The sequence below is a fragment of the Brachyhypopomus gauderio genome, chromosome 7 (genome assembly GCF_052324685.1).
Source record: "Brachyhypopomus gauderio isolate BG-103 chromosome 7, BGAUD_0.2, whole genome shotgun sequence".
Lineage (NCBI taxonomy): Eukaryota > Metazoa > Chordata > Actinopteri > Gymnotiformes > Hypopomidae > Brachyhypopomus > Brachyhypopomus gauderio.
In genome coordinates, this window is record NC_135217.1 from 29,594,121 (window position 1) to 29,616,289 (window position 22,169).

Sequence of the window (22,169 nt, forward strand, 5' to 3'; positions counted from 1 at the left end):
CTGCTGTCTGTCGGGTGCACACTGCTGGGAGGTGCTGATAAGGTCGCTCGGTTCCGCTCGGCATTCGCCCGGGTGGGGGGATTGTGGGGTGTGGGGGTTGGGTGGGGGGCCTTGAAAGGAGCCTTTCCTGCTATCGCCCCAAAGACAAGCTACACAGCCTGGAGCTTTGACACAGCGCTTCTAATGCTGTTCAGCAAGACCCAGCCTTGCGCTCACTTCCGCCGGGATCAGATCGAAGTGGGTGGAAACCGAGGCTGCGCACATGTACGCACGTATGCACGCGTGGCTCAAACAAACACCGTCAAACAAACACCACCCGCTAGAAAACAAGGCAAGGCTTTGATCCGCCGTTGCTTTCCGACGATCAGCCAGAGCTTCCTTCTCCTTAACGTGTGTGTGTGTGTGTGTGTGTGTGTGTGTGTGTGTGTGTGTGTGTGTGTGTGTGTGTGTGTGTGTTGATTGTGCTCCCATTCCCTCATCTTGGTTGATCATGTGACCATGCTGTGCATTTTCTGTTCGTTAAGCTCTATGATGAAATGCAGATGTCAAGACTCCCAATTGGTGCCTCATGGGTTAATTATCCAGGTGCACACTAAGCCTAATCACGGATTAAATTACATGAATATTCATGCAAATAATAATGCAAAGTATCATGAATGCACTGAGCCTTTATATCTCACTTTACAGAGGCATTTACAGCTCCCCACTGATGCAGCCATTTAGTTAGGGAGGAGGTCTCCTGATAGTTGGCAGGCAATGAAAAACTAAAAAAAATAGCAGGAAGGAAACCAGGCAACCTGCTCGCTGCTGCCATGCTCATTCGTTCGTGGAGTTAGTGAGACCGCTCTTACCCCACTGGTGGCTGTGGGACCTGTTCCAACCTCTCAGTCCAGCAAAGTTTGGAGATTGTACTGCTCAGACACACCTGCTAAACCTGTCCGTGGTTCCTTCAATCAGGTGTGTTTAACTCTGACTTGTCCTCCATGCCACTAGGGGGAGTATAGTGGTGTAGTCCTGAGGACTTATGGAGCTACCTGGGTAGATGATATATCTGTCCCTCGATACGTAGCTTCACTCACAGCTTCGCTCACTGTCGAGTGTGCGAATGTGCTCAGGTCACGTCATCTGGAAATGGCCAGTTGTTTGCTCATCACCAACCTCACTGATGCAGACGTAATGGATGTGCTTGTGTCTTGAGGCGTGTGGATCTATGGGCCATCCTAGATGCTGTCATTACTCAGCTTAGAAATCACGTGGTGATCCACAGAAACGGTGTGAGCGTGTGTGTCTCCGACGCCGAGTCTTCAGGGGACGACGTCTCCTCGTGTCCCTCTGTCCCAGGTCCGTCTGTGTCCAGGGAGAGGAGGATGTCCAGGTCAACCAGGTTCCTATGCCTGCGGGTGGGCAAGGCCATGAAGAAGACGTTCGTGTCCAACGCCAGCGCAAGCATGCAGCAGTATGCCCAGCGCGACCGCAAGCACGAGTACTGGTTCTCCGTGCCCCAGGAGAGGTGAGCCCCGCCTACCACACTTATGCCCCGCCTCCAGCCCCTCCCACAGAGCGGTTTATTGGTTCGGATTCATGAATGTGGAAAAGTGACAACACTCCAAATTGCAGCTTTCATTCAACAAAATCGTACAGATTCCATAACTAGCATTAAGAGAGGGCTAAAGTAGAAATAGCAGTATTTATTTACAGTTATAATACTGGCGTGTGTGTGTGTGTGTGTGTGTGTGTGTGTGTGTGTGTGTGTGTGTGTGTGTGTGTGTGTGTGTGTGTGTGTGTGTGTGCGTGCACTCATGTACGTGCATGTGTGCATTATTAATCAGGATTTAATGCTTGGACTTAAGTAAGCTTGTGCAGCTGGTTACATTGCTGTTTACTCTTTATTTACAAACATGTGTTGACATTTCAATTGACACATGTTCAAGTTTCAATTGTATGGGGCCTGCAGCAAAATCTATGTATTGTATATATATATACTGGATGTATATATGGATCCAAATGATCACAGTAGGATTTCATTCATGTTCGAGTTTCCTCAAAAGAGTTTTAACTTTTTTTTTATGCCAATACAAAGTGGCTTCTGAGACTCTCTGAAAAGCCGTGAAATGTGTTTCTCTAGCATATTAAGCTGGGGTGCACAAAAGGCATGATTAGATTTGAGTTATTTTTACAAGGCACTTCATTTAAGGCCAGAAATAATTTCAAAGCCTTACTATCTGTCCTTCCACGCCAGTAAAATCAACAGTGGCGTCTTTGTCTCAGAAGAACATGCGATGAATCCCTCCCTTTCATAACACACAGGGACCCAGTTGTTCCCAGCAATGCGCTGCTCACTGCTGACAGCTCGTTCTCTCCTCATCCTGAATCGGTGAATATCAATGGGGATCGCGGCGCTGACAGCCATCAGTTCATTGCGCTTCCTCTGATGTACCAATAGGAGGCGCCATGAGCTCACGCATGCGTGCGTCACTGCCTCTTCCTCTGCCCCGTGGCCCAGTTGAGCGGCCACCCGGAAGATGATTGCCGAGCGAGGGGGGGATTGAGCTCTGCTCGGCAGCTAGCCGGTGCCACCTGCCGCAGGAGGGCAGCGGTTCAAGCTAGCCGCCTGCCGCGACACCAGGCCGTATGCCAGCCTGACACCCGCCACTGATCCGAACCGTGGATGCGTAGTAATAACTGCCATTGTCTGTAGGGCCAGCATGCTGTCCCGTGCTACACGACAGCAGTTTGTGTGGTCACACGCTGCATGCCCATTAGCGGTACTTGGGTTAGCCTGCTGTCGTGGGTGCAGATCTCTAAACTGTGCATTTGTTTGTTTTGTTTTTGTTTACTTGACTGTTCAAAGACAACAGTCTTAGGCAGGCACTTTCATGACATGGCTTCTCCACCCTCCCCTCCACCCGTCACTTGCAGGTCGGACCACCTCTACCTGTTCTTCGTCCAGTGGAGCCCAGAGACATTCGGTGATGACATTGGAGGTGCGGTCTGTGAGCCGGCCTTTATCGTGGTCAAGAAAATCAACGAATCAGAAGCCGGCGAGGAGCAGGCCGAGCCAGACTCCTCTGGCAAGGAGTGGGAGGTAGACCCGTCCATCAAGCCCTTGTCCCCGCAACTTTTTGTTCCCTTTTCTGCAAACTTACCAACGCAATGTTTTTGACAGCATTGCTATGCAACGCGGTCATTTTTCTGTGCGGCTTGCTTGTATTTCTATCATCCTGAAGCAAGTTTTACTTGTGCACTGCGATATGTTTAGATGTTTAGTATTTTAGTGTGTGTGTGTGTGTGTGTGTATATATATATATATATATATATATATTCTTCTAGTGTGTCTTCATTGTCCCTGTGTATCTGTTTTGATTTTCTTTTTCTTTATTCTAGGTGCCCGGAACTTTGACCATGCTTTTTCTATACCCCTCCTCCATTCTCCATCATGTTGTACTGTCAGTTGTCCAGTGTTTGCTGACTGTCTCTGAGATCAGCTGTCTCACATGGTTAACATAATCCCACCACACTGTATTGTTTTTCTTACTGTGAGTTTGAAGCCAGTGTTTTGCATGACTGTGTTCTGTTTTCCTTCACGAAGCAGCCCTGTATGTAGTGAACGCATGTGCCGTCCTACACTGAGAACATCGCATGGTTTAATACATGGATAATTCTCCTTATAGGAGGACTCTATTAAATCATCCTACTATGACAGTGTATATATATATATATATATATATATATATATATATATATATATATATATATATATATATATATATATATATATAATTACACCCTATCTTAGTGTAGAGAACTTTAGGGTTTGATCACCCATCTTGTTGCATTTGGGTGTTTTGTTTTTGTTTTTAAGACAATGAATCACTAAATACGTCTGAGATTTTACGTATAGCGCTACTTTTGGATGGGCATGGGGGAATTAGCTCGCATGTGCGGACATGCATGAGCGACTGAAATGATGTAGTACAGATCAGGCTGCCATATGTTTTCATGGAGATGTAGCAATCTTGTATTAGCTGCACTGAAACTGAACCACCCTATGAAGAAAACGATACTACAGCCGAAACAGCACTTTAAATTTTAATGTAAATCAATGTTGTGGGAAACCAAGTATACTGATTTGTCATTCCAAGACCTGACAAAAGCCCCCGTAGTCTTTCTTGGGTTCGAGTTTGTAAGCTTTCATTCGTGTAAACACAAATGTTATAAACGTTTTATGGAGTGGAACAGTATAATAACGATCTTGTTTTGTTTCTCTTTGATCTCTGTGGTAAAATTTGAGATTAACAGTACTCGAGTGGCTTCTGATAGTCGACATGCCGTCGTTGTAAATAAGAATGAATCGCTTGGTTAAATAAAATGTAGCAGTTGCGGGTATATTAAATACGAGTAGAAATCGTTACATAAGTGATTTTTTCTAGAACTGGTGTGGCCTGGCTTTGATAGAGGTTACGGTCTAAGTACAGTCTACATCTCATAACAAGAAAAGTTTCGCTCCGCTGGCTGCAAGTATTCATGTACATTAGTGTGTAAACATCACACTTCTGTTGACATGGTCACCCGACATTTGGACTTTCAGATCACATTACTGTTGGGGTAAAGCGTGGTGCGTCTTTAAACGCACTGGTCGTCGACTGGGGGGGCATTAGGCGTGGGGGGGGGGGCATTAGGCATAAGGGGGTCATTAGGTGTAAGGGAGGGGGCATTAGGCTTAGGGGGTGGGGCATTAGGCGTAAGGGGGGGCAATAGGCATAGGGGGTGGGACATTAGGCGTAAGGGGGGGCATTAGGCGTAGGGGGTGGGGCATTAGGCGTAGGAGCAAAGCGCATGTGACTTTGTCATTTGCCCTGAACTTCATTGGCTCCCAATGTTGTCGATTCACCTCGGCGAAGACTCGGAAATACTGCCTTTTCGGTTCGGTCGCTTCTACGTTTTAACGACCCGCTGTCGGCAAAACTGAGGAGATGAGCCGTGTACCGCAGCTGTAGTGTGGCCGCGCAGTCCCGGTCCCCCCTCCAGAGACATGTCCTCCAGGAGGGACACGCCAGCGGAGCCGCTCACCCCGAAGTACTCCTACGTACGTCGAGATATTTCTATAAACCTTTACCGTTAATCTGGATCCGTCTTCCGCCAGCAGAGCCAACGTTACAGCTGCCCGCTTGTGTGTAAAGTACAAACTCTCGTTCTGGTGTAACGTCTGCGGGTGGGAGTCGCGCCACACGTGGGGGTTTGTTTATTTCTGTAGTGCAGCACTAACTATAGGTTATAGTACCTGTAGTATAACCTGTAGTATAGCTGTAGTATAACTACGGGTACAGCTATCCTGCTCTTCACGCCGGCAGCTCAACGTTTCCCCCAGGACCCTCCCCGCCTGCAGGTCTCGCCCGAGCGGGCTAGCCCACTACTAGCTGGCTGTGCGCCGTTAGGAGTGCGCTAGCGTGCTGGTGGAGGTCCTCATGAAGCTGGGTGACGGGTGTCCTCTCTGATATTACCTCGCCCGGGAGTTAAACATGTTGTCCAGGACGTTTTTAAACTGTTAGGACTTCTGACTAGCTGCCTTGGCTCGCTAGTCTCCAGTGAGTTTGGGTTAGCTAAACGGCTAAAGAGAGACACGTTACCGGTGAACTCGGGCAGCCTGTAAACCCCTTTAGTTTTTTGTACGTGTGTTTAAACTCTCAGTAAATTAAAATGTTAAAAAAATCTTTGTAGCCTTCTATTTTTCATGAGGCTTTAGTTTCCCCTGAATTATTGACTGCAGTAAAGTGGTAACGTGTTGGCTAAAGTTGTATTTACGCTCTTGAAACGGAATGACCAAACGTGGTGGTTTTTCCTCCGGGCGGCCCGTTATGACCTGCAGGGTTTTATAAACGTGTAATGTTGAGCTGTCGGTGCCCAGAACTGTGGAAACCACATACGGAATATTGTTATAGCATATAAAAAAACAGTTCAAGTATATTTGCTCTTAACATTTACATCAGGTGTTGTACAAAGCAACTTGACGGAGAATCTGTTATTTAGACTATATGACTGGTAAAGCAAACGCTTCCCCTGAAAGTAAATAAAATGTTTATTTTTGTTTTTTTTACTTTTGCAAAAAATAGTCCTATTGCTGAATATCTTATTAGAAATGTATGATCTTAGTACAATGTACAATTGTATAGCATTGGACTGGTATTTCTGTCCATACAACACAAGTCTATAGTGTGGGATTTCTTTGGTAGTTTATTGTTGTCAAAAAATGGTATCTGAGAGTATACATTCATTAGCCACCATCTCAAATGCAGCCACTTCAAGGGGTTCCTCTAGTAGCTTGGTAAGTTAGTTGAGTTGTAGACCAAAACCTCATTAGTGGTGCTACCTTAGTACACTGTGTAACATTCGGTAATTAGGCTTGTTTAAACCCTCCAAAAGTCATCTCTCTGTATGTGGTAGCTTACACTTTTAAAATAACCATTCATTCTGACTGGAAGCAAGTCTCGTCACAATTAGGTTATTGCAAGGTCAGAGTTCATGAATTGGGTGCAAGTTCAGAATTGAACTAGTGTCCGGGAGGATTGAATACCACTCATCACAGAAACAGTAGTCATCCATTCCAGGATGCTCAAATAGTTTCTCAACCATTTCTCAGGCCTACTCACACTAATGACTTACCATAGCATGCATCAAAAGACGCATTTCCTCATTCCTTCTGCACCGGGATTGAACTGCGTGTTTTAAATGACAGAAGCATATTAGAGTCTGTACACCAGTGTATCCATAAATATCGATCCAGCTTTGTTTTACTGTTGCTGTCATAACATCAAGCGGGGGGGCTGGACATCTGAACTCAAAATGTCCAGCCAGCATCCTGTAACAAATGACCTTCTTTCCTCCCCTTTGCAATCAAAGAACAGTGTTTTGAAGAAGAATGCTGAGGCTTCAGCTTTGAAGTAATTTGTACCTTCTAATACCGTGACTGTGTGGTTGGTGATTGGGTAACAGAGTGGCCCAACTGCATTCTGTCTTTTGTAACATACCCAACATACCTTTGTGAATTACAATCAAAACAATACCTCTGTGATATGATTGGCCAATTGTGAAGAGCAGCACTATACACTTCACCAAGCTAATTTTAGCCCTAAGTGCTAGGTAACTTGGCAACAAATGCTGCTAATTAAACAATTGAATCATACAGAATGTGGGTTTATGAAGGCGGCCCGAGGATCCGCACGACGGGCTTTAGGCTGGGGCTTGAGATCTGACACGAGAGATGGAGTGAAACCAGAAACGACTCACACAACCATGCAAAACACTCGCCTTTTGGTCTGGTTCTGAAAGACTGGCTGTCTTTTTTATTATTTAGGTGGAGTGAAAAGTGAGAATTGAGCCAGTTCTTGCACTGTTGTCTCTGGAGAGATTTGTTTGTTGTTGTTGTTGTTGTTGTTGTTTGTTTATCCCAACCACTACTCCACCCTCGTCAACCATAAGGTCGACTCATTATGAAAGCGAACAGCCAGCGGTCCGTTGGACCTGTAATGAAAGCTGCAGTGTCCCAAACCACACCTCTGTCCTCCACTAGCTCCATGCTCCCTACTCTGCTCATCCTCTGTGTCCCTGCTCAGCTGTCACCTCTTACCCTCCCCCTCTGTGCTTTGTACCAGGTAGTTTCACTGACCGAGCACCATCGCCGGATTGATGCACTAAACAGCGAAGACCTCCGCGCCCTGTGCAAACGCCTCCAGGTGCCTGGCCCTAAGCCCAAACCTCTGGGCCCCCCCCCCCCCTGAACCTTAGATCTGAGCTTCTTACAGAGAGGGGGTGCCCGGTAGTGCCATATAGTCGTGCTGGACACAGCTGTATGGCCGCAGACATGGAAATGTTTGCGAAGGCAGTTTATACTGAACCATTTTTGAAAATGGCCAGTTGTAGAAATGTAATGGCCAGTGGACACAGGTACTGGACTCTGGTGCTTTTAACGATCGTCTGCAGTGAATTACAGCGTCCTGCAGAAACCACCGTGTTCGTGAACCACTATCACAAATGTTAGCGTAACAACCCCACTAGCGATGTGGTGTTGTGTTCCTTCTGGCGGCCCCAAGACCGGCCTGCTGTGACGGATGGCAGGAAGGCCGGGTGGTTGAAACGCAGGAAGTTAGGGCTCCATGCAGAGTTTGCTCAATTGTTTGCCATAGACAATGCAGGTAATTCAAGCAAGGGGTGTGTAACTTGAGTGTGTGCGTCCCAGTAGGGGCAAAGCACGCTGCCTTTGCCACTGTTGTATAAAACAGATAAGGGCCTATAAGGGCGAGAGCATGCCATTCAAGTCGGCGACTTGATACTTAGCGATGCTAGCTGTTTGGACAGGCATAGGCTAGCCATGTGCTCTTGCACTTGAAGGCTTGAAACAACAGTATTAATCGCCACCTGAAATTTGTGTTTGTTTTTGTGCTTGTCTTTTGAATGAACGAGTGGCTCCCCTGGTCAAAGCACAACTGTGATGTTTCCACCCCTGCTGTCGAATTCCAGCCATAACCAATGACACTTGCCTGATGTAATCTCCAGGAGTGTGTACACCAGTGAAGACATTGGCACTGCAGAAAGGCAGGGTTTAGGTTAGCTGCTGGAAAACCCCTAGCACCCCCGTCTCACCCTTTTCTCCGCCTCTAGATCACCAAAAAGGAAGAGGTGATCTCCAAGCATGGAGCATCCATCTCAGCAGGCCTGGAGCCGGAGACCTTCAAGCCCAACATGAGCGAACCCAGTGACCTCCTGGCAACCGAACGAGTTGAGAAGGTAAGCCTCCATCCATCCCATTGTAGGCTAGTATTGTTGCTGGTGCTGTTCTCCAGGGTGGCGACGGGCTCATCGATCCCTTCCACCTCCAATAAGGTGCCTTCTCAAGCATCCTCCGCTTATTGATGTTTCACAGCACTTGCTAACGGAGAAGCCTGCATTCATCAAACCGAACAGGAGAGTAGAACCTGATCTTGGATCAGTTTTTCCTGCCTACGTGCTAATGAATACAGTTCAAATGATCTGAGCCCAAGCCAGCACTTGCACTCCAAGATGCTTTTAAACGTGTGCTGATGTTATTCCAGAATTTCCTGGCGTGAACTACCTGTGGCTTGAAGCAGTGAGGGTTGTTCTTCTTAAACAAGTCCCCGGTTTCAAGCCCCCATCCGAAATTTGCTGTTCATATTGTTTATTGCCCTGTCAGTTTCCTGACGGAGGGTTTCTAGCCACAGTCTTTTTCCTCCTTTAATGAAAGCGGAAGTTTTCGGGCTGATGGAAGTGTAACGGGCCTTCTCTACCCTCTCCAGCCTTCCAAACCACCGCCACACCAGCATGTTAGACGGGAGCGTCTGGAATCCATCCGTGTTTTGTCCAGCCTCGCTCTGCCGCGCCCCAGGGCTGCTGGGCTTTTAACGGTTCCGGCACTTTGCGAACGGATCAAATAGGGGGCCCGTTCTCTCCCGGTGCTTCTTACACCCCCAAGGCCCTTTCTGTCGGCCAATCAAATCAGGCAAGGTCATTGCGCTGAGAAATCTAATGCACTCGGTGTGGAGCGAGCCTCGACCTCCTCACCGGACCCAGAAGAGGCCCTGCACATGAAAGCAGGCTCTGCGTCCCTCGTGTGTGTGTGTGTGTGTGTGTGTTAAAACAGTGGATTTGTGTCAGTGTATAGTGTTCAGTTAGCCTCTCTGTCCGCTGGTGTTTAAAGGTCAGCTCTACTGTAATTGGGCACTGATGGCTCTGGCCTTTCAGCCTTCAGTTTCACGTCCCTGATGGATCGCTGTCTCCTGTCTCCACATAGTTAAGCCACGTTTTCCCATCACCATCCGCCCTGTTTTTCTCCTGTGTTTATCCCTTTCTTCTTCTCCTGTGCCCAGTCAAAACTCCTCTGGCCTCATCGCTCATTGTTCTGTTCACACACCCCCCCCTCCCCCTCCCAATATGTCCTTCGATCCCCGCCCTCTCTCTTTCTCCACCAATGTCACGGCCTCCCGTCTTTTCCTCAGCTGGCGAGGCACCTCCCACCACGCACCATTGGCTACCCCTGGACTCTGGCCTTCAGCACAGTCAAGCACGGCATGAGCATCAAGACCCTGTACCGCACCATGCAGGGGCTGGACTCGCCCGTCCTCCTGGTCATCAAGGACAGTGATGGGCAGGTTAGGCTCCGCCCCCCCGGCCTCTCAACACTTGAACATGAGCTAACATTTGGGCTACTGCTAGCTTGTCCCAGATAGCCCTCTTTCCTTGTTAGCCATGCTAGTCTTGTTAATGGCACGAGTGCTCATTCCAGATGAGATCAGACATGTTCTGTGAAAGTTCCAGCCCACACCACTTGATCCTTTGTTCTCGTTTTTCCAGAAGAGACAGTCGAGTGGTCAACAGTCCCGTTTAGCCATAATAAATCACATATTGTTTGTATTGTTTCTGTACATTTTGCCAGTTATCAGTCCCAGGAGGACGCAAAGAAAAGCACAGGCTATTAATCGGAGCATTCGGACATAAATCTGTAGCTCTTACCGTGTGTCCGTTTGGTTTAGCTCATACTCCCTGTAGTTCATTCTGCTTCTGCTCATTAACTCTCTCCGTGTTTCTAGCTGTTTGGGGCATTAGCGTCAGAGCCTTTTAAAGTCAGCGAGGGCTTCTACGGCACAGGAGAAACCTTCCTCTTCAGCTTCTGTCCAGACTTGGAGGTGAGTTTGGACGAAATCCTGCAAAGGTTTCCGAGGCCCGAACGATTCTTTGATGAAGGTAAATGCAGAGAGGTACGGCGGGGACGTGACTGTGGTGTGTGTGTGTGTGTGTGTGTGACCTGTGACCGAGCCCGTCCCTTCACGTTACGGATTTGTGGCACGGCTGCCATGTTGGTTGTTAAAATCGTTACTGTGCTTTCAGGTCTACAAGTGGACGGGTGATAACATGTTCTTCATCAAAGGAGACATGGACTCCCTGGCATTTGGGGGAGGAAGGTCAGGCCTTTCTGATGTGTGTGTGTGTGTGTGTGTGTGTGTGTGTGTGTGTGTGTGTGTGTGTGTGTGTGTGTGTGTGTGTGTGTGTGTGTGTGTGTGTGTCTGTCACACATTTTGCTCTGTACCGTGTTCAACTGCATTTTTCAATGCACTATATTGTCATTGTTCAACACTAAATAAAGGATGTACATTACTCTCCGCACTTTCCAAAATGGTTAAGACATACTTAACGTCTGTGTTGATATTAAGTAATCAATGAAGTGTTAGTTCTTGTTCTCTGAAAGGTTTTGTTGTTTACTCAAGGTACTGGACTGCTCCAGTAGTGGTAGAAATAGTGATGGCTATCATGGTGGAAAATGTTTATCCAGATTGTGTAAAGGCAAATAAAGATTTGTGCTGGACTGCTATTTTATAGCACAGTCCTTCCTCAGGTTCTTAAGGGTTACAGCTGTAAAACGCAGCAGTTTCTCCACATGGCACTGGAGAAGACACGCTGACCTGGCTCATAGCCTTCAACAGCAACGTCTCCTCCCTGTCCAAATCAGTTTCTGGGGCCTTTCTGCCAACCTTGTAGCGTTGTTTTGGGAACCTATAATAATGGTGGCCGGCATTGTGTTAAAGTGTTATATAACAGTTAGTCTAGACAGTGACTAACAGTTAACTGCTTCCTTCTCTTGCAGCGGGGAGTTTGGCTTGTGGCTGGATGGAGATCTCTACCACGGCAGGAGTCACTCATGCAAAACCTTCGGGAACCCCATGCTGTCCATGAAGGAAGATTTCTTCGTGCAGGACATTGAGATCTGGTCGTTTGAGTAGGGCGCTCATGGAGGGCGAGGGGGGGAGAGCGAGAGAGAGCGAGTAACGGCTACAGTTGGGACAGGAAGCCAACCAGATGTTCCCACGCCCAACAGGGTCCCATCATAAACATGCATCACCTTGGCTCCCAGGAAGCCTGTTAAAGAAGCATAATACCACTATGCTTATTGTATGTTATTCCTGCATTTTAATACAAGGCTTTTTTTTAATATACATGTGTATATATGTGTGTGTGCGTGTGTATCCCCCTTTCTCTTTTGTGCTGTTAGTGTGCATAGGATGAGATGGGGGGGGTCAAGGGCAGGTCGAGGAGGCAAAGTGCCGAACGCCGATGTGTGTTCAGACTGGGAATGACGGAGCAGCTGTAACGTAGAGATGACGGGGGAGGGGTTGGGACTGCCACACACACGCCAGTGTCCACAGGGTCTGTGGGGGTGTTGGTAACGTAACTATGGTTTCACTGGAGACGGTCAAAAAAACAAACGAGAGAGACAGACGCAGAGAGAAGCGACTCCCAGCGCAGTCCCAGCGCAGTGCCAGCGGGATGCTTCCAGGAAGTGACGGAATCGATCGCCAGGGCAACGTGCTTGGGGGGGGGGGGGGGGGGGGGGGGGGGGGGGGGGGGGGTTGGTGCGTGTGCGTCTGCCGTGTCCCTCTGAAGCAGATTACTCCAGTGTTGGGATGTCGTTGTCTTTCTGCTGTTCACTTTCATAGATCGCCGTGTTGAAGCACATGGTCCTTAATCTGGGGGGGGACAGTCCCATAGTCGTAACGTTCTGTTAAGTGTGTGTGTGTGTGTGTGTGTGTGTGTGTGTGTGTGTGTGTGTGAGAGAGAGCGGGTGAGGGTGTGTGTGTGTGTGTGTGTGTGTGTGTGTGTGTGTGTGTGTGTTCTGCTTCCTCCAGTGCTGGGGGTTGTGTTCGTAGACAGTAATGTGTTGCAATAGATTTTGTGGAATATGCAAATGACTGTCCTTGTAACCCTCAATAATCTAGACGGGGTGTTTTGACCCCGCCCCTCCCCACCTATATTTCAGACAGGACTTGTAAAGCTTTTACGTCTCAACAGAATAATTGCTTTTCTGGGTATCATTTGAAAAGCCAGACGTGGTTTAATTGTTTTTCATAAATATGACAATTATATATTTATGTATATAATTATATATCAGATTATATATATATATATATAATTATATATATTGCTGTTAAGTGTGACAGTGATCCTTTTTTGTGCTGATATCTCAGCTGTTACCAATATAATGTACAGTATCTTACCCTGTAAATTAATGTTAAAATAGTAGATTTGTTCCTGTATTACACACAAATACACAAAGTGGATTGTTGGGTTGCTTCTAGCACTTTACTCTAGTTTAAAGCCATGTTCCTTGGCTTCCTTAGCAGTAGCTGGACAGTCTCTCTTTTCTTTTATTTCTTTTTAAATTGTCTGTTTAGATAATTAACAGATGTTAACTGCGTATGAAGACCCAGCTGCGGTACTGGAAACCACAAGCCAGGTGTAGCTAAAGTTGAGCAGGGAACGCCAGCTGGCCCGTGTGGGTTTGAGGCTCTACCACCTCCTCTTCCACAGATGGAGGGAGGAGGAAGAGAGACTACCGGCTAAGAGAGACCACCAGTCAGGTCTCCTTGCCCGTCCCGGTCTCTTCCACGCCAGCCAGCAGAGCCATTGTGGAGATGCAGATGAGAGCTGATACAAACCAGCACTCGAACTCAGTCACTGGAATACAATGTAATAGCAATTTAAACAAAGAAAGAAAGAAAAAAAGATGAAATCTAAATAAATTATTGTAACCAGGGACATGAGTTGTTTTCATTATTTTGTAATCATTTGAAAGTTGCAACTGGTTGAAAACCTGTGTTCAAAAATGAAAATGGCATATTTGTGAGTGAACTCTGGCAGTTTGTAGAAATTGTAGAGATGATTACAGAGTTGTGTGTGGACTATTCAGGCCCGGCTGTTTTAATTAACAACACCCTAATGAAGAAAGGAACCTGATTTACTGGATTACGTACATCTCAGTGGGCGTGGCCCTAATAGAATGTAATTCATTGTCCCTGCCATGGAATCTCTAATTACAGGTAACCACGACAACATGCTTTTCATTGTTTTCAAAAAAACCTTTCACTGAAGAAGTGTTGCTGGTGCCCTCTGCAGGTTTCCCTTCGCTATTACTACTGCTTCAACACATTCTGATTTTGGTCAGTTGCTTGCTGCTGCACCTTCTTAGTAAGGACATTGCCAGTGTGGGAGATGAAGACTTGTAGAAGAACCTGCAGGCTCTGTTCTCTAAAGGACAGATCTGGCCCTCGTACTCTGGGGCTGGAGAATCTCTGGTGTTCCCTCTCCGTGTCGTCCGCCTTCTGTTTATGGGAGCTGTGCGGCCGTTTGACCTCCCAACGACACGGTCCGCTCAGGCCAGGACCGCGCATCACCTTCGAGGCCATGCAGGCGTATCCCTCCGCCACCCCGTGGCCCTATTTCCCTTGGCAGATCGAGCCGGAGGTAGAGGGGCCCAGACGCTCGCTCTTGTGGAAGGATCTGGAGAGGCATCATGACCACAGAGTCCAAAACACAGCTGGCCTACCTGGTCGTGCTGGTTGGGATCAGCTCATGAGATAGTAGTCAGAACCAGACGGCGAAATGGGCAGAGAGCCCTTAGATACCAAAATGTACCACCACTGTACAAAGCCAGACGAAGTTTATAATAAGTAGCTTGTGTTTACTTGCATAAAGACATTTTTCAGCATGCCTGTGGATTACTGACTACTCATCCGTAATGCTTTCAGTTTGTTGTATTATGTGAATGAGACGTCTTGGCATGTCTAAACTTCACAGTAAGCTGTTAGTAGACCGCTTCAGACTCCTTCAGCTGCAGCAGTGCGGGTACTGCTGCGCCTTTACTCACGAGCGTAAGAGCGCCACCTTGTGGACGTTTTCTTTGGGGACGATGATTAAGCTGCCCCAAAGTGTAATCAATGACTAAAAGCAGAATTTCTACAAATGACTTTTATTATACAGTCATGAAATCAGCAGACAAGTCCAGCAGTTTTGAATATCAGCATTTTTGTACTATCAATCTAGTACTAAGTAATTAATTACTTAGTAATTAATTCTGATTTCATAAATATAAGATCACAAGTGAGCCATACCCAGCAGGATATTTATATTTACAATATAGCATTTGCAGTCTTCTGGATGTTATTTATAGACTCTACACAGCAATAATACATTTAGTTGAACGTACAAATATTTCCCACAAATTTCATGAGTACTGGAGTTTAAGGTGATTGACGCACCCAAAAAACCTATATGCCAGTTTAACAGCAGGCATTTTACATGTGATATCCTTTCAGAGTAGATTTATAGCACAATTCTTCAAGTCCAAATATTTTATTCATAAGCAAAACACAAGTTTCTATCCATTAGGACAACCATTAGAAATATTCAACTATTGAAAGGACAGTGCGTGTTTTAAATATAAAACTCTAAACCTCCAATTCATCTGACTTATTAGATCAGATCAAAGGCACACGCAATAAGGAGCAGCCTGGCTGATTGTCAAGCGGATCACATCAACTGATCTCAGTACAGCAGGTACTTGAGCTCCGAGTAGATGAGGGGAAACAAAATGGCGCAGGCACGGTAGAGGATGGTGACGCTGGTCAGCACCGCCCGCGGCTTTGTCAGCCACGACTCCGACCTGAAGCTGAAGTAGACTGCGTACAAGGCCACGGCGAAGAAGTGTCCAATCAGAGTCATGGGCTTGGGAGTCAGTCTGGAGAGAGACAACACAGGTCCCAAGTCAACTTTCTCAAGCTTCAGGCGAGACGGTTCTGTAAGGGACGGGGAAACCAATGACCTGTGTGTGCGTTTGAATCACTCACACAGACAGGAGTCCGATGGGTCCGTTGACGCACTCGCCACCCAGCTTGAAGTAGTGGAAGCAGGCTCGTCTTAGCTGGTGCAGAGAGTCTGAACACAGGGATAATTGTTCTCAGAGTTTGATGCAGTAATCAAATCTCCAGAATCAGAACCCTCTCAAGAAGCCACTGCACTAAGACATTTCAATCCGAAGGTCTTCCGTTATGCTCACGAGCCGAGTGACTCCAAGTCTCAGCATAGCTGACAAATTTCATTACACAGAAATGCAACTGCAGCGAACTGCTTTGTACAGATTGTTCATCAGTCTGTGGGGACCAGTTGATTTTGAAATATAAATGTAGTGCTTAGCATTTGTCAGCAATCAGCCATAATTGTAAAATCTGTTCTGTTTTATCTCGGTGAGGCGGGCATACCGTCTGTCGCGGCGAAAAGCTCGTACAAGGCTTGGGCCAGCACGTTCACCACAAAGGAGTGCGAGGACTTGCGCTCCCAGTGAAATCTCTTCTTCGCCTGTTGATGAGAACATCGGATTGGCCATCCTGATCGATCACTTTGCCGATGCGGTCTGTATCAATAGCTGCATGCTACTCTGCTTACTTCTAACCTCATGTATACACTGGGCAACTTACAACAAGTGCACTACGGTGAAGAAACCTTACACAACCCAGAGAGTACGTGTAGGTTTGTTCCGACACCCTCAAATTTAGTCCCGGGCACACCTATGGCCTGTAGGTGCTCTACCTGCGTCATGGCGTAGTCGTCGTAGAGATCAGGAATGTTCCGGAGAAGGGCTCTCCAGATGCGGATGTCATTGACCACAACGCTCATCCCTCCCCCGGTCAGCGGGTGGCGCATGTTGAAGGCGTCTCCCAACAGCAGGACCCCTGCAGGAACCAGAGACGCAAAAGGACTTTTTGGGGTTCCTTTGCTTCCTTACTGTCCTCACGTCAGCGGGTCTCTGATCAGACCCTTGTGCCTCCGCTCATGGAGGGTTTGATAATTTGATGATGAATTTAATGGGCTGTGTTGTGTCAGGAAAAATGCCAAACCGTGTAGCGCTGGGGTCCCTCAAGACCAAATGAGGGTAACTCTAATTTACCGCATTAAATCCTTCATTAAAGCTTTCAAATTGCCTCTCCCCTCTAAGGCCCATTTGCATTTACAGTATTTGTTCAAGTTAACGTGCTATTGGTCACACCATTAGGACACTTGGCTGAGAGTAAGCAGAAGGTCTATATTGAGTAAATATACCACAAAAGTTTCCTCATGAGCTTTACATGAGCTTCACATGAGCTTCACATGAGCTTTACATGCACATGTCCTTGACCTCCTGATTAAAACAGGTAGAGCATCGTCCTTGGGTATATAGTTGTGGCCAATGTTCTCAGACCCAACCGCTATGCCGAAGTTACCTGGTTTGTTGACTGGCGAAGGCGGCAGGAAGCTGGCAGGCATCACCCTGAGTCGCTCGTTTTGCAGGGCGACCATGAAGGGTTCCTGGAGGTGCTCTACAGTCGCAAAAGGAGACACGGCCATTACTGACGAGACCACACAAGCAAGGAAATATGATATATATGTATATATATGTGTGTGTGTGCGTGCTTACCTGGGAGTTGAGGGTGGATTTTCTCCACCATGTATTCTGAGAGGTCTCTGGGCATCTCGCCCCTGATGTCCACCAAAACCCTGGTCTCATTCGAGGAGATCTGGTAGATCAGCACTGGGCTTGGATCTGCCAAGACCAGCTCTGCATGGTGGTCTTTAAACTGCGGACAGTCCTTAAACAGCACAAAGTACACCACGCATCAATATATCACAAATACAGACAAGCTGAAAACAACTGAAAGACATTATTTACAACTTTACAGTTTAAGCTCCCTTACATTTTGCTTCATACATTAGTAATTAGGGTTCTCCCGATCCGATATTTGGATCGGATCGGCCGCCGATATTAGCAAAAAATGCGTATCGGTATCGGATCGGCAGACACGAGAAAATGCCGATCCAGACTCCCGATCCAGTTTTTTTAAGTCCGATCCCGGTTTTCCTGCGCACCCATTTAGATAATCCATTCCAGTTTTTGCTAGTGAGAGTAAAATCCGGTCCGCATTTTCCAGCACACCTTCAACACACGAGCGTAGTTTCTGCCCCAATTTAGCTCCGTGGCATCTCGGACCGCCGTAAATTTGAAGTTATCGGTCAGTTGTGTGGGATTATTTTACCTTAAAGGATGACAAAGACGAAGAGGTAGAGTGCAACATATGCCACAGTAAAGTCAAGCGTGGTGGTAAAGCTGTAAGAACTTTTAATACCACCAATCTAATCAAGCATTTAGCGAAATACCACCATAAACAACATGACGAGTTTCTAATGAAAACCGAAGACAAAAAGAAAGGTCCTACACAACTAACACTGGCAGAAACGTTTGAATTAAAGGGAGTGTATAGATGGGGATGGAGCAGCAAAGTGTGGAGTAGAAGGCATTTTGCTTTTAATTAGTTTACGATATGTGCACGGATTTTTTTTAAGCTTTGGTTTACACTTGTTCAAGAGCACTGATGGATGTTAATGTTAATGTTAATAATAGACTATTTTCCACTCAGGTTGTGTGTTTTTTTTTTAAATATAATTTACAATATTATTTGCACTTGTGGCTTTTTAATCCTTGGTTTACTGATGCTATTTCTGTTTGTTATTTAATATTTTGTCTATTTTGAGTTTATTAATTGCTAAATAAACAGGTCAGTTTCTCCTTACCAACCATTGTGTATTATTCAAACACACCTAATTCAGCTGGCTACTTGTTATCAAGAGTAAAACGCTTTTCAACATGAGTTTGACAACAAAGTAAGTTGGCTAAATAACTTTAAACTTTAATACATGCTCGGATAGGCCGGTATCGGCCGATATCGGTATCGGATCGGAAGTGCAAATAAATATCAGTATCAGATCGGAAGTTCAAAAAGCTGGATCGGGACATCCCTATTAGTAATTTTAATACATAGTGTGGAAACACGGTAAACATATTTAATGTAGTATTTAGAATATAATCATAATGGCAGCTTTGTAGTCGAATTGTGTGTTCATTCTTCTTAACGTTCCTTAGGAAGCATTGGACTGCAGCCAATGCTTTTTCATACCTTCATTAAGCACCCAACAAAATGGGAAGACACCTTGACCTTCCCAGACACCAGGTTCTTTCTGAATTTGGAGAAACAGCCATCGGCAACTATCGTCAGTGGAGCGTGGATCTCCTGGTGGGACATAAACAATAGTCCAGAATCCCTGCAGGGTTGTTCTGCTGGACAAGGGTGTTGTTTCTAAGGAACACTCTGCTAAACAAGCACAATGCTCGCCAAATAAACAAAAGATGCACCAAGGAGTCAGGCTTTTCTGCCTGTGGAGGCGTTATTACCTGCACACTTGGGTTTAAAATCTATTTTATTGAAAGTAAATGTTATTGTACTGGTAAGCATGTTCTGAATATTTTAAATGATTCAATGGTTCTGACAATACATTAGAAAAAAGAAAAAATATATATACGACAATTCCATAAATGGATCTTTACAGCTATAAAAAGATTCACTAAAGATTAAAGGTCATATTTGTTACTGTTACTGTTACGGTTTTAGTTTAGTTTAGAGTTTCAGTAGGGTTAAGCGTTCAGGCATGTGGGGTCGCGTGGGGATGGGGATGGGGGGGGGGGCTCACCTTGATCATCCCACTTTCCTTTTCCCTGTAATGGACCCCCGTCACACAGCCGTCCTCCTCATCCAGGCTGATCACTGTGCCCTCCACCAGCGCCACACTGCACAGAACGCGTGGCTGTCAAAGACTCTTCTGTTTACAGTCAGGTCACAAACACACAAGCTCTCCACAGACACTGAAGTACTATGCGTGAGAAATGAAAGGGTTAATGACAACAGTTTTAAGAACAATATCGGATTTTTATGGATCTATTAATAGAGTTACTCGGGTGCTACTTGGATGGGCTAGCTAGCACCGTGCAGAAAGGGAGTGGCTAATATACCTGAATTTCCTTTTTAATCTGTTGAATCTTGACACTTCAAGGCCTGCTTAAGCAATAGAACCAGTTACAAGTAAGGTTCTTTACAGTTTCAGAAGCGTTATGCGATTGCTGGTTTACAAAGTGAACTTTCAAATATCTATATTATTATATTAGAATAATACACATTATCTTTGCATCTGAGCCATCCTATATAGTTATGTGATTGTGTGCTTTAGTCTGCCATATTTCACCTATTTTGTGCATGTGTAATCGAGCACTGTTCGATCTCAGCTGAGACTCTGTCTGTGCTCTGGCCCTACGTGACTATTGATCTAACTGTGTTCTTAGACTCGCCCGGCTGATTTAGCTCATACACAGTCGTAGGCGGGAGAATGTGGTGCTCATCACAGGCTCACTTGGGTTCTTTGAGGGCAGCACGTCGCAGGCCCATGATGAAGCGACCGTAACGAAAGGCGCGGCCGCTCTGAACTCCGCCCTCCTGTTGCGGGTAGGGGATCTCCACCTCCGAACAGCTCTCCATGTCATGGACCACGTAGCCATGGACCACATGGGCATCCAGGCCCTCTACAGCATCTGCAGGAACAGAACATCCAGTATGATGAATGTTAGCCACTTTTAGCCCAGAGCCTGGGAAAAAAAACTATTGTGATGATAGCCTGTTATTTTAATTATATTAACCTGCCACTTGTATATTTTGCATCATATTTGCATTTCTGCAAGAGACACACTGAAGGAGAAGAAACCAGTGTCCAATAAGAACCAAAAGTATGTTGCTGAGATTTACGCATGTGTAATTAGATTTTTCTTCGAGTATGGTTAAAAGTCTCTCTTTGATGAGCAAAATAAAATGGTCTGAGCTTTGATGACATGTTCCCTCTGAAGAACACGTGTATGAGTGAAGAGAGTCCCCTAACCTTCCAGGCCCAGCTCTCGGAGTGTCCGATAGCCTCCTGGCTGCAACAGCTCTCCCACGATTCTGTCCGGCTCCTGCAGGTCCCTCTCCACTACGGTGACCCTCCGGCCATCTCGTGCCAACACGGCCGCCATGGCTGACCCCAGCACGCCGGCACCCACGATGACGACATCCGCATCTGGCCCAGGAGGGGAGGTGTGGCCTGTGGCACTTTCTGTGGCGTGCGAGTCTTTAGGCCCCACCCTCTTCCTCTTGGCACCTCCCTATTTGTGTTTATATGGGGAGGAAAAGAAAAAACAGCACTGAGACAACACTGGATATTGTAAATACCTACAGAAACCATACCCAGAAAAGTTTAAACAGAGTCAAACACTTAATTTTATGTATTAGGTGTAATTTCATTTAATAAAATGCAAAGGCCCTATTTAATTAAACAATTAAAACGAGGAGATATCACAATGCAAACGGTGGTGTTTAGCTCTGACTTTTGGCAAGTTAAAAACATCATACAAGTTCTTGTTTAAAACTATCGTAACACACAAAAACAAAAACAACGTTGATTGTCCCGGTGATATGAGCGGGCTTGTATTAATTCGGTTGATTGGAAACTAAGCAATGCACAAATCAATGACAAATCCTATCATGATTACAATCCATGCACAAGACATTAAACGACCAAAATATGGTTTTGTTTCAAATGGCCTTAACACTGGCTCTTAAATTTCGTGTATAATACCTGTAAGCATGTGGAAAACACGTCTACAATACATTTAAAAACAACTTACCTTTCTATTCGCCCCGCTCGCACTCTTTATATTGGAAGTGTTTGATTTAGGGAAGATCTTACTAGCTAAAGGTAACGCTGATAAGATGTCCAGCGGCAAGTTTAAAATCTGAGGCACTTTCAGCGTTGAACCTCGATACCTGCCAAAGGTAAGCAGCAGTCCAACTGTGATAAAACCTACTGCTGCAACTAGCAGTTCTGTTGAAACATAAGTTACCAGAGCGTCGCATTTTTTGTAAATATATGTGAAACTTGCTATACCCAAAAATGTCCACATTGTATAAAAATGTAGGTAAAAATAAGTAAAGAAAAGTTTCGTGCACAAAAATATTTTAAAACGAATTAAATTAAAAGTGAACAGTAGACAGATATTTGAGATTAAAGTAAAAAGAAAATCCAAAATGTCTAAAAATAAGACATTTTCATATTCAGGATACCAAAATATTATTCCTTCCTTAGTATACGTTAAGAATAGTTCTAAACCTTTTTAATCGCTTAGAATTTGAGAATGATTCCAGACTGTTCAGATCATTCGAGTCGGCGCGACACTTTCCGAGGATGCTGAATAATTTATGCTAATGAAGAAACGGATCCACTTGCAGTTTGTAGTCGCTTGTGTCCCGCCTTCTTGCCCAGAGTCCAACCAATCGTTAGTGATGAACCGGTGAGCAGAGCTCACGCTATCTGGCCATTGGCCAATCCAAGGTAGCTGGTTGGGGAACTGACAGCAGGAGTAGTAGTATGATGTGATGTCATTG

The 22,169-nt window shown here is 45.8% G+C and overlaps 2 protein-coding genes across 7 annotated transcripts in view; one reads left to right on the forward strand and one right to left on the reverse strand.

Moving 5' to 3' along the window:
* oxr1a (oxidation resistance 1a) overlaps positions 1 to 11,997 on the forward strand; it is a 135,048-nt gene extending 123,051 nt beyond the window's left edge. For 4 of the 6 annotated variants that reach the window (XM_077013070.1, XM_077013071.1, XM_077013072.1 and 1 more), the window contains 8 exons: positions 1,342 to 1,510; positions 2,920 to 3,085; positions 7,650 to 7,730; positions 8,656 to 8,781; positions 10,008 to 10,160; positions 10,599 to 10,694; positions 10,897 to 10,970; positions 11,651 to 11,997. In XM_077013070.1, the coding sequence (XP_076869185.1) occupies positions 1,342 to 1,510; positions 2,920 to 3,085; positions 7,650 to 7,730; positions 8,656 to 8,781; positions 10,008 to 10,160; positions 10,599 to 10,694; positions 10,897 to 10,970; positions 11,651 to 11,786 (1,001 nt within the window). In that variant the 3' untranslated portion in view covers positions 11,787 to 11,997. Of the gene's footprint in view, positions 1 to 1,341; positions 1,511 to 2,919; positions 3,086 to 4,815; positions 5,087 to 7,649; positions 7,731 to 8,655; positions 8,782 to 10,007; positions 10,161 to 10,598; positions 10,695 to 10,896; positions 10,971 to 11,650 lie in introns of those variants that run through there. The other 2 variants (XM_077013073.1, XM_077013076.1) reach the window with 2 other exon arrangements.
* A 2,842-nt stretch (positions 11,998 to 14,839) lies between these two features.
* Positions 14,840 to 21,959, reverse strand: sqlea (squalene epoxidase a). The gene is made up of 11 exons (XM_077013077.1): positions 21,413 to 21,959; positions 20,629 to 20,890; positions 20,110 to 20,287; positions 19,396 to 19,492; positions 18,825 to 18,938; positions 17,291 to 17,462; positions 17,097 to 17,192; positions 16,426 to 16,568; positions 16,098 to 16,194; positions 15,687 to 15,774; positions 14,840 to 15,577 (listed from the first exon to the last, which is right to left on the reverse strand). Exons 1-11 carry the CDS (start codon positions 21,686 to 21,688, stop codon positions 15,385 to 15,387), a joined length of 1,716 nt encoding a protein of 571 aa, XP_076869192.1. The 5' UTR covers positions 21,689 to 21,959; the 3' UTR covers positions 14,840 to 15,384.
* Positions 21,960 to 22,169: the final 210 nt, after the last annotated feature.

Excerpts from the sequence above, each read along its gene's own strand:
- sqlea (XM_077013077.1), bottom strand. The coding sequence starts at position 21,688 with ATGTGGACATTTTTGGGTATAGCAAGTTTCACATATATTTACAAAAAA. Across the intron at positions 16,569-17,096 it reads TTCGCCAGTCAACAAACCAG|GGGTCCTGCTGTTGGGAGAC; the intron begins GTAACTTCGGCA and ends TGGTTCCTGCAG. Across the intron at positions 15,578-15,686 it reads CCCATCGGACTCCTGTCTGT|ACTGACTCCCAAGCCCATGA; the intron begins GTGAGTGATTCA and ends GTCTCTCTCCAG.